General features: G+C 49.7%; 1 protein-coding gene across 1 annotated transcript in view; it reads left to right on the top strand.

Moving 5' to 3' along the window:
- Nucleotides 1–1,790: 1,790 nt before the first annotated feature.
- The window catches only part of LOC136991551 (calpain-8-like), a 28,034-nt gene continuing 18,351 nt past the window's right edge, over nt 1,791–11,473 (top strand). The window contains exons 1-3 of the mRNA XM_067292905.1: nt 1,791–2,130; nt 4,563–4,632; nt 10,116–10,234. Coding sequence (XP_067149006.1) covers nt 1,894–2,130; nt 4,563–4,632; nt 10,116–10,234 — 426 coding nt within the window. The 5' untranslated portion in view covers nt 1,791–1,893. The remainder of the gene's footprint in view (nt 2,131–4,562; nt 4,633–10,115; nt 10,235–11,473) is intronic.

The following is an 11,473-nucleotide window of genomic DNA, read 5'->3' as shown; positions in this document are numbered from 1 at the left end:
TTATGTGCGCAATTCATCAGAGATATAACTCAGCAAAGTTTCACAAAGTTCGCAAAAATTTCAGCATGCTATTAATCACTTACCGAGCATCTGTCGCGGGTAAGGAATCTCTCAACCTCGAGGAGTAACCTTGAGAGGCGTCCCTGCTCGAGAGGAGGTTCTGCAGTGCAGCCCGCTGCCGTGCAGGAGAGCTCAATGGGCTCTGGGCTGCCCCCTGTTTATGGGGGGGGGCATATGACTCATAGTCATATTTGCATGCTAGATGGGCCTTAGTTGGCACATGCTCAATTAGCCCCTACATACGTGCTGTTTAGAGGGAGGTCAGGTTGAGGGGGAGAGAGCGCATCGGGGGGGAAAGGAGCACAGCGTCACACTCTCCTTTGCTCAATTTCAGCAGTCAAATTGCTCTGCGAATTGAATTTTCAGATCCTCTGTCTAATATTGCCTTCGGCCCAGCCTTCCCTACCTGGGCCCACCTGGAGCAGACTGAGTCATCCTGCTTCCTCTTTTGTATTTATGCTCTTCAAATATTTGCAGGGAATTAAGCTGGCTAGCCTCTGTTTGGACTCCTTTTCTCAAGAAGTTTCTTTTCTCAAGATTTCTCTCTTCCCTTCCCACACCTTCTGCCTAAACTTACCAAGGAAGGGGCAGTCGCCACACACGCTCTCTGTGAGCAAAGCTGCTGCTTACCCAGCTCTCAGCTGGATGCACGGTGAGCTTTACTGGGGAAACCCAACCGCTAAGTCGGAAGGCAGCAGGGAGCAGAAAATAGCTGCTGCTTCGGCTCCCAGGCCTACCTGCAGCCGCCTTGCCGGGGGGGTGTCTGTCTATGTATCCGGACAAAATGAATTAGGAGGGCAGGAACCGCACGTTTTAAGGTCCAAAAAGACTTCTGCACCCAAGGTCTTTTTTTCTGCTGTAAACATTTTATATGGAGGAAGCACCACCAAAAGCCCGCAAATATGATGGGTGACTTTCCACTGCCTGAGATAAGAATCTATTTTTATAGGTGGGGAGAGTACAGTGATTTTTGCCCCAGGCGACACTGTACATGGTGTTGGCGGATGGGGAGCAGGGGCTACCAGCCTGCCTCCTGTTTGCTGCTATACAATAACATACAGTTTGCAATGTTGGGGCTAGGTCATGCAGCTGGATTGCATCCAGCGTTGCCCCCCTGCAGGTCATATGGCCAACTGGCCATCTCTTGCTCTATCAAGTTCACCCTTTCTTTTGCTAGTCAGTTAATTCATAAAATTGCACTACTTTGAGAGTACCAAAGACAGGTTTTTTTTTTTAAAGATCATTTAAATTAGAAGCTCGTTCCTCGTGCAGTTGTTCCAGCATTTCCCTGTCTTTTAACCCTCACTGGCCTCTCCACGGCCACCTCAGCTGCAGCAACGCATGAAGTCCAGACGCAGGCTTTGTGGTCGCTCTGACCTCCCACCGTTTGGGGCCAGACCTTTGAAGGAAAGGAGCTTGGAAACCGTGGGCATCTGGGCTCCTCGAGAGCTGAGCCGCAAGCCTGCCTTTCAGCACGCAAGGCACAGGATCGGTTTCAATGGTGTAAACAGGAGTGGCTGCAGTATTGCCATTTTTCTTTGCTCCTTGTCAAAAAGCGCATTTTAAGAAGGGGCAAGAGATTATCAAGCTTTTAAGCAAATACAAGGGGAGTAGCACAGGCCGGTGCCCGCAGCCCCGGCAGCGCAGGCTCCGGCCCCTGCCATCTTCCTGCTGCCGGCCTCGCTGACGTGTTTGCTCTTCGCACGCTTCCTCCCTCTGAGGCCGTCGAAGCGCGCGGGGCAGCCCTCGCTCCACCCCAGCCGGCCGCCTGCATATATTCGGCCCGTCCTGGGCACGAGGCGAGGACGGAGCAGCCCCGCAGCAGCAGCCGACATGTCCAGCGCCGCGGCCAGGCTGTGCAAGGAGCGGGCAGCAGCGGGTGGGCTGGGGTCCCACGGCAATGCCATCCGGTATTTAAACCAGGACTACGAGGCCCTGAAGCAGCAGTGCCTGCAGGCCAGGGTGCTCTTTAAGGATGAAAAGTTCCCAGCCTGTCCCTCCACACTGGGCTACAAGGACCTGGGACCAGACTTCTGCAAAACCCAGGGAATTACCTGGAAGCGCCCCACGGTAAGAGTGCTTTATCACTGCGTGTTTCCCTAGGGCCAGATCTAATCAAAGGCACCAGGACGTCCATCCTAAACCAGTGCTGATCCTGAATATCTGCTATTCCTTTATGTTTTTTCTTCTCTCTTTCTTTACCTCCCTGGTTGCTAGCTGCAGCGAGGTTGAAAAGGGGAAGACCAACCTTTCTGAAATCCCTCATAAAGCGAGGAAGCCTATTGCTGCATGAGAACCTGCTTCCTTCCTTTCTCTCTAAAGCTTTCCAGCCCAGCTCCACGGAGCTAGAAAGCTGCGCTAAAATTCAGAGCAGCACACAAAGGCCCAAAGGGGATCCAGACAGGGCTCCCCCAGGAGCCACCGATCATCAGGTGTAACAGCGTCCGCGCACCACGTCCCTTCCGATGTGCCTCCAAGGCCATTAGGCTAATGCTTAAAGAAAACCCTTTGCATCACTTCAAGCTGCCTGTAGCAATTAAAGAACAACCGATTGGAATTGTTGTTACCCAAATGCATATATCCTAGAAATAGCCATTCATTTAAAATAGTCATTTTCATCAGACAGGAATAGATGCTGAGATTTTTTTAAACCGCAAGGTAAGGGCCTCACTATTTTTCTGGTCTTTCATTTTCCAGTCGTTTGTCCATACTTCATTCCTCCTTCCTTTGCTTTGCCCCTGCCTGGGATATCAAGAAGAAAAAAATGAAAAAAGGGGGGAGGGAGGAAGGAACACCCCCCCCCCAATAACTTGCCTTCCTCAAATGAGGAGGGGGGAGGAAGGAGAAAGAGAGAAAGAGAGAAAATTTCAAGGTCTAGAAATTTATTTTCCTGAAAAGTGAGACACTGAAACTTCCAGTTTTCATAACTTCCCGTACCTCCCCTGGTGCGCCCATCTGTCAATCAGCATTTCGCTTTGGTACCTGGGTGTTTCAGCAACAAGCACCGTGCAAATATTTCTTGGTTTTGCCTGCCCTGGGAGAACAGGGGCCTTCGGCAGCCCCTTGAATGATCCTTGTCCAGCCCGTGCGAGGGAGCTCCGTGCCTGCAGCAGATGCGCGGCACAGGCAGGGCCAGCCCGGGGCTGCGAGCCAGCCCGGTGCACTGCTCCAGCCCTGCCCAGCACCCCCCCGTGCTCCCCAGAAACCAGGCAGCTCTGTCGTCGCTTCACCTGCAAGCGTCGAGACCCGCTGGCTTGTCCCCGCGCGCGGGGTGGAGGGCAGCCCAGCGCCAGGATGGCACCGGCGCGTCTGCTAGAGCCCTCGCGCCCTGCCCAGGAGGACGGACCCTCTGCTTCCTTCTCCTGGGGACGGAGCCCTGCATCTAAGCCGCTTGTAAAGGCGACAGATAACCCCCGTCGGAGGTGACAGCCTGGGAAACCGGGCTCATTTCCTGGACTTTTCCAGCCAGCCGGCAGGTTTCCAGCTCCAGACCCTGCCTGGGACTCCAGGCTGGTGGGGTCATTGCTCGCTTACCTGCCGGCACCCGAAACAAGCAGCGGGGCCCAGCGGGTGATCGGGAAGAGCCCTGCTGGAGCAATGGCCCTCTGCAAGACAAATATTCACTGCTCAGGGCACCTCACCCTGGGTTGGGACTGCTGCGGTGCAGTGAGTGACAGGTGCTCTTCCATCATTATTTTCTGGCTTTGACACTGGGTTTCTAAAAGGAGAAAAGGTAGAAAGTGCCCTTCTAAAGAGTGCCTACGTGGCACTTGGCGGTGGCTTAGAAGAGACAGGTGTCTAAATGAGCAATATGTCACCTACTGCTGACTGCCATCAGGTGCTGTAACAGGTCACCAATTTGGAAGGGGGGGAAAAACCCCACAAGAACTCTTCTGGGTGGCAACGTCCTCCGGTCTCCTGTCCACCGGGACGGCTGAGCTCTGTGATAGACTGTCTGGAGTCGGAAGAAGAAGAAAAGCCATTAACATAACCTGCTTGGCTGCCCCCAAAAGGCTGGGAAGAACGGGGGAGTTGCTAATAAGAGTATTTGCACGGGAAGTGCGGTTGGGGTGGGGAAGCGCCACCACTACAAGCAGTAGTGGAAATGCAGCACCTCTCCGGTGCGTGAGAGCAGGGAATCACTGCCGCAAATCAGCTGCACTAGCCCAAAGCACGGCAAGAGAAAATCAGATCTGAACTCCAAAGGTGAGTTTTCCCTCTGTCCTCATACCTGCAAAACTTCTCGCTAGTATCACGGACAGTCTCAAGCAACAAAGCGCTTCAGGATTTGGCTCACCACCCCCCAGTAAGAGCAGTTTTCAATTTAACGATGCAATGTTGTTGCGACAGCTGGTTAATCAGAGAAAGGAGGAAGTGGGTATTTTTAAGAAATATTGGAAACGTTTACTATTTTTTGAACTTCATACTGAAACAACGAACAAGAAATGGAGACTTTTCAGACCAGAAAGGATGATATGTACTTTCAAAACATTTCTTTTCAGGAGTTATGCACCAACCCTCAGTTTATAGTTGGAGGAGCTACTCGAACGGACATCTGCCAAGGCAATCTGGGTAAGTAGACAAGTTCTGAATTTTATTCTGGAAGAAGAAAAAGGAAGCTTAATTTAAAAATTCCTCATACACCACGTCCTCTTGGCTACCCTATAGGCAGGCTAAGGACTTTGAGGCTGGGCATCGCAGCCCCCACATGTGGGGCAGAGCCCACAGCTGCAAGCCAGGCACCCAGGCTCAACATGAGACAGTATGGAGAGTGCCAGATACCAAAACCAGTCCTCGTGCAACCAGCACACTGATGGTGGGATGGGGCATATAGAGGCTTGTAAGAGCTGTGTCAAACCTGCGGTTGCCTGAACTGTCTCCTGGAGGTGGGCACCTGCTTATCCCTTTCCGAAGTGGGAAGCTGGATTGCTGTTTTTCCTCCTCTTAAGACAGAGGTGGATGGCAGCAGCAGCGTTAGTGCACGTGCCCCGCAGTGAGAGCCGGCGCTCCGTGCCTGGCCCCAAAGAGCAGCTCCCAGACTCAGGGGACGAGGACAGGGCACCGAGCACACTGGAGCCTGCAGCCTAGTCCTTAGGGGTTTCATTTGGGAAGGAGAGCAAGGTCTAGCGACGGTTTCATGCCACTCAAATACACAGGAGCGGAGGGGCAGAATAGGGGCTGACTTAGCGCGGAGCCTGGGACTGCGACGTGCCCATCCGCTTGCAGGCACGAACTAGAAACAAGGATCCCTTTACACTGTAAAAAAAAGAAAAGAAAAAAACAATTAGCGGAGCCTGTCAGCTGTGTCGCACCGTCCACGACAAGGCAGTGGGTCCCGACCCTCCGTGCTGGACGCTCAGTGTGTTGGTGCAGCCGACGGGCAGAGCCGCGAGCAAGCGGAGAGGAGCGCCGGGACGCCCCGCGCGCTGGGCAAACACCGCCAAAAAGGCAGCTCCCACGCCAGGGCCTGACGCCCGTAAGGCGTCTGTCAGGCAGTAAGCACCCTCTCCTGGAGATCTGTCACAGCAAAACTGTCTGTCTTGCCTGTTTTCTCCAACGCTTGTCATCGTCTAAGCAGAGCCCTTAGGCAAACGCCCAGAATGGAGCTGCAAGCGCTTTCTGTTCCCGCTTCGAATAGCTGCTGTCGCAGCCTTCTTTCCTGGCTGCCCAGCTGATAAAACGCAGCTGCGGAAGACAGCAGCAGCAGCCTCTCCTGACTGCATACAGAGGCGAGAGCGCTGCAACTCTGGTAATGAGAATCTGATAGATCAAACGCAGAGAAACCAGCCTTTCTCACTTGTGTGCTGCTTAGTGCAGCACTTCGGACCTCACTGCACTAGTGTCTCATGCGTCGTGCAAATGCGATTGAAACAATTTCTGCAAGTCATTGGCAAGAAATGATACCAGTGCTGGTCCTGTAAACACAGCACCACTAAAGCAATGGCTAAAAAAATTCCCCAGTGTGCATGCCTATGCTCCCAAGGCTAAAAATAAGATGCCCAATCATATGCTTGCTCCAGGATATTTATTTGGTGGGTGCTAGAGCAGAGTATGGGGAATCACTTCCTCTGTTTTAGGAGAATTGTTCTGACAAATAAGAAAAGCGACATTTCTTGTCACCTCCAATTTGAGAAGTTTCTCTAATAGCATTAAAAGAAAAAAATGCCTGCAGTAAAGCCTCATTTTCCTTGACAGCTTACAAGCTAAAGGACTGAGGAATATTACCTGCTCTCGAGCTAGAAGAGGTCAATGCATCATTTGTGCTAAGCCTAGAAACTGATTGCAAGCACCTCGAGCCCCTTTTTATTTCTGTCACCTCCTGAATGTCTCTAGGGACTCCCGGTCGTTTGTGGGGCTTAACAGGCTTTCAGTATAGAGCAGGGCCCAAATGCATCAAATAGTGGTAACCAGAGAACTGGGCCCAGACGCCTCCCATGAATACAAGGACAGTGCTGGCTTTGGGGGCTTCGCAGCCCAGTGTCCTGTGGGCTGAACCCCACATGCTCTTCTGTGAGCATGCATCTGTGTGCAGGTAGTGATTTCATTTGAAGTATGCTAATAGTCAAAGTAATTCTTCAAAACTGCATATATATGCACAGCTAGGTTTCATGTTTGCATCACAAACTCAAGGTCAGAATTTTTCATTTCAAATTAAAAAATAAAAAAGTTGGATCTTACCAGCATTACAAATGACTTGGGATCCAAGAATCAAGCTGGTTCCTTTTTAGCACATTCAACAGCAGCAGCACACATTGTCATTGGCACTTGTCTGAAACTTTTATTGATGAAATATGAGACTCAGCAGAAAGCAGCTTATGTGCCCGTAGGTGACACAGCCTTGCAGGGCTAATGCTGGGAAGACTTCTTTATTTTTGTAAGCTAAAAAGAGTACAACTTCAAATGTATACAGTGAGCAGAAATGTTTTTTGTTGCTGTCATTTTGTTGGGCTCTACCTGTGTTGGAAATACATTCTAATTAAATATTTAATTCATTGGCCAGTTGGCCTCATTTTCCCTCGCTCCAGAAATTCTAGATGCCCTTTTTAGGAAGGGAATGGAACAGTTTCCTCACATATTGAAAGGTGACTTGTAACGTGCAGCTGTATTACGACAAGTTTTAGTGGTCCTACGTAGGCTGCCTTACCAGGGACAGGGAGCATGTGCTGCTGCACCATGCAGGCACAGCCGCATCCAAAACTGTGAAAGCTGCTGCTGGCAAAATGATGTTGAACTTTGAAAAAACAAATGTGCACTGTCAGCTTGTGCTTTTTTTAAACTAGCAATTTATTATTCTAGTAGGGCCAAGAAACTTTACTTATAGGCCGAGATCTCATTGTGGTGTACAAGAAGATAAGAGCAGTGGATGTTTTCTACCTTGACTTCAGCAAGGCTTTCAACACTGTCTCCCATAACATCCTCATAGACAAGCTCAGGAAGTGTGGGTTAGATGAGTGGACAGTGAGGTGGATTGAGAACTGGCTGAATGGCAGAGCTCAGAGAGTTGTGATCAGCGGTGCAGAGTCTAGTTGGAGGCCTGTAGCTAGCGGTGTCCCCCAGGGGTCGGTCCTGGGTCCAGTCTTGTTCAACTTCTTCATCAATGACCTGGATGAAGGCACAGAGTGCACCCTCAGCAAGTTTGCTGACGATACAAAACTGGGAGGAGTGGTGATACCCCAGAGGACTGTGCTGCCATTCAGAGAGACCTGGACAGGCTGGAGAGGTGGGCGGAGAGGAACCTCGTGAAGTTCAACAGAGGCAAGTGCAGGGTCCTGCACCTGGGGAGGAATAACCCCATGCACCAGTACAGGTTGGGGGTTGACCTGCTGGAAAGCAGCTCTGCCGAGAAGGACCTGGGAGTGCTGGTGGACACCAAGTTAAGCATGAGGCAGCAATGTGCCCTTGTGGCCAAGAAGGCCGATGGTATCCTGGGGTGCATGAGGAAGAGTGTTGCCAGCAGGTCGAGGGAGGTGATCCTCCCCCTCTACTCAGCCCTGGTGAGGCCACATCTGGAGTACTGTGTCCAGTTCTGGGCTCCCCAGTACAAGAGGGATGTGGCACTACTGGAGCAAGTCCAGCGAAGGGCCACAAAGATGATTAGGGGACTGGAGCATCTCTCTTATGAGGAAAGGCTGAGAGAGCTGGGCCTGTTTAGCCTGGAGAAGAGAAGGCTGAGAAGAGATCTTACTAATGTGTACAAGTATCTGAAGGAAGAGTGTCAAGAGGATGGGACCAGACTCTTTTCAGTGGTGCCCAGCGATAGGACGTGAGGCAACGGGCACAAACTGAAACACAGACAGTTCCATCTGAACATGAGGAAAAACTTCTTCACTGTGAGGGTGACAGAGCACTGGAACAGGTTGCCCAGAGAGGTTGTGGAGTCTCCTTCTCTGGAGATATTCAAAATCCGCCTGGATGCAATCCTGTGCAACGTGCTCTAGGTGACCCTGCTTGAGCAGGGGGGTTGGACTAGATGATCTCCAGAGGTCCCTTCCAGCCTCAACCATTCTGTGAATCTGTGTTTCTGTGAAGAGGCAGGCTGTGTAATTTAGACCCCGTCCTGGAAGCTTCTTGGTACGGACAGTTTCCTGCATCCTCATTAATACACAACAGCCAATTCCCAACTTGTTCCTTTCTGAAGACATGGTTAATACTTGTTCAGTCAAAAGCTTAGACAAAGATATTAGGCTCCCAAGTAAGGTTTAGAGATGAGACTTTGCATTGCTCAAGGCAGGTATAGTAATTTTCAAGACAAAGTTCAGCACTGCAATTCTTTCAATACAATTCTTTCCATTAATACTCCAAGCAGACTTGCCCCGATACTTCCCATGAAAGTTAAATTGCATTGTACGTTTGTGGGAGGCAGAAGCGTCCACACCAATGTCACTCATTCTCCCAGATGTTAAGAAGTTAATTGATACTGTAGACAGTTGCAAAGGATTTCACATGGCATTTGGTATCTTATGGGGATGAGAGTCTGAAATTGTTTTGTTCCGAGTCCCATTTCACTGAATCTTGGTGTAGCTGTGAATCAAACGCACCTTTCCTTTCGCTGGCTGTAAAAGTCTGGCCTGAGCCAGGGAGAGGGAAGCCCTTGCAGATGCTGCATGTTGGGAGTGCAGCACCTTGTCACTCCTACAGACTTCCTCTAGTCTCCCCAGGGCACGGAGGCACACAGCAGGGACACCAGGAGCCCTGCTCCGGCATCTGCTCAGAAATAGCCTTTTGTGCTTCACGGCGGGCCGGGAACAGTCAGGACAGCAAGAAAGCTGGGGACAGCTGGAAAAATAAGGGTTTCAATTCTAACTTTATAAGACTCTTCCTCTTCCTCCTCTGAAGAACTCTTCCCCAGACTTGGCACCATTATTTCTGCCTCTCCAAGGGAAAACAGCAATGGTCCAAATTCAGACCTTCAAAGAAAGGCCTAACAAGGACTAGCCACCCAAATCTTCCTGCTATCAACCAAGCTTTCTCCAAAAGCTAAAACTGAAAATCCCACCACCCTGCTAGCAACTCAGACCTTTTGCCCTTTTCTGGATGCCCTCCAAGCCCCTGCCTCTCCCAGGTGTGGCAGCTCAGGGCTGGTTAAGGATGTGCAAGTCATTAACTCTGTACTGCCAGCCGGGGTTTGCAACCCAACATACCTCAAATCCCTTCTCTCTGGCTATGCCCTTTTTTCCAGAAGGCATTGCAAAGCATGCAAAAATCTTGCTTTCACAGCATGTAGAAGAGGATCCTGCTTTCACAGCTTCATTAAGAAAAAACAAAACAGTAAAGCCTTGGAAAGAGTGCCAAATTACACGATGACATTTATCACCATTATGAGCTTCAGAGACTCCAGGATATCTGTGAGCTCTGGGTGGGTAGAAAATGAGCCAAATAGATAAAAAACAGAACACAACAAAAATGAATAGCCAAACCAATACTGCATCTGGCGGGACCTTGCAAAGCACTTAATCTTGGCATTTTAGTCTAGGAGCATTACATATTGGTGTAAGGATCAGCTTGGCAAAACCCTGTTAATGAACTATTCTGCTTTGGAACTTGCATGTTTTTAGGTGACTGCTGGCTCCTAGCTGCCATGGCATCTCTCACTTTGAATCCAGATGTTCTGTACCGCGTTGTTCCCAAGGCTCAGAGTTTCCAAAAGGACTATGCTGGGATCTTTCATTTCCAGGTACCTATATGATCAGCGTATTGTGAATAAAAGAGAATACGCCCATATTTAGCTAAAAGCAGCTTTTTTGTCTTTGGCACAGGTTAAATATTCAAGAATTACAGTGCAGAAGTGAAGTGGTTGGGGGTAAAGAGGAGGAGAAAAGAAGAGCAGAGTTAAATGCTAAATCGTGTTAAATGACACATGTTCACTGGGCTAGGTTGTGCTTTTTTTACAGCAGACAGTATACTGGCTTTTTAAACTGAGCTGAACCATCACGCCATGTGGCTCAAGCCAAGCTATGTCTGAAGTGCTTATTGAGATGGAGTTCAGACTGACAAGTTCTCTCCTCCTTCCCTTCCCTCCCTGCTGCTTTGTCTGAATTTCCTTCCTGGAGAGCGAGTGCACCAGTTTCAGGGTTAAGCCAACCTACTTTGCCTTCCAGGCTGTGTCGAGGATGTGGAAGTTAGGCTGAAGCACAAGCTCTGCTGCTGGGTTAACGTGGCAGTGTAGGTTTGTCCTGCAATACTAAAGGAGGTCTTCTGGTGAGGGCAGGTGTGCTGGAGCCCAGATCCATTCTGCCAACTCATCTCAGCAGAGGGTTTATTGTGTAAACGATCCTCTTTCCTTTGCATCCAGGATTGCATCAAATTCTGGAGGAAATGTTTCAAGTGTTCAAGCAAAAAAATAATATTAGCAATGTTTCTCACATTTTCCGGTATTTTTAGAGCGGATTGGCACTGTTGGGTACTTCCACTTTTGGGTCACCTCTCCTTGCAACGTTTTTACAGGGGCTTGATTTTTTCAGTGGATGGCTTTCAGCGCTTTCTGAAAATTGGATCTCTTCAAGGTATCTTGCATTAAAAGAGTAGATTAGAAAAAGAAGACTTCAGAGTATCCTGTGCACCCATTAGCTTTCTGTGGTCTCCACCACATAACCTACACATGGAGCACAAACAGTGTTCCAGATGTTCAAGAAGTGCTGATGTTCCAGATATTCAAGATGTGCAAGAAGGTGCTGTTAGTATTAGCTATCTGCAAAACTTGAATACCATGTTAAGAAGCCTACTTAGTGGCTCACAAGGATGGGAAAGAGGAGTTCTTCCTTCTATTACAAGGAGGAGGAGTCCAACATGGGAACGACAGCCCACAGTAGCTTGTCCAGGGGGACTAGATGACAGGTGCCTGTGGATGACAGTCAGAAGCCACAAGCTGATATAAAACAGAAAGAGTAGCGCGTGAGCCAGTATTAAATAGGGT

This window comes from Apteryx mantelli, chromosome 3 (assembly GCF_036417845.1).
Source record: "Apteryx mantelli isolate bAptMan1 chromosome 3, bAptMan1.hap1, whole genome shotgun sequence".
NCBI lineage: Eukaryota > Metazoa > Chordata > Aves > Apterygiformes > Apterygidae > Apteryx > Apteryx mantelli.
Note: the sequence above shows the minus strand (reverse complement) of the source record. Positions and strands in the feature narration are given on the sequence as shown.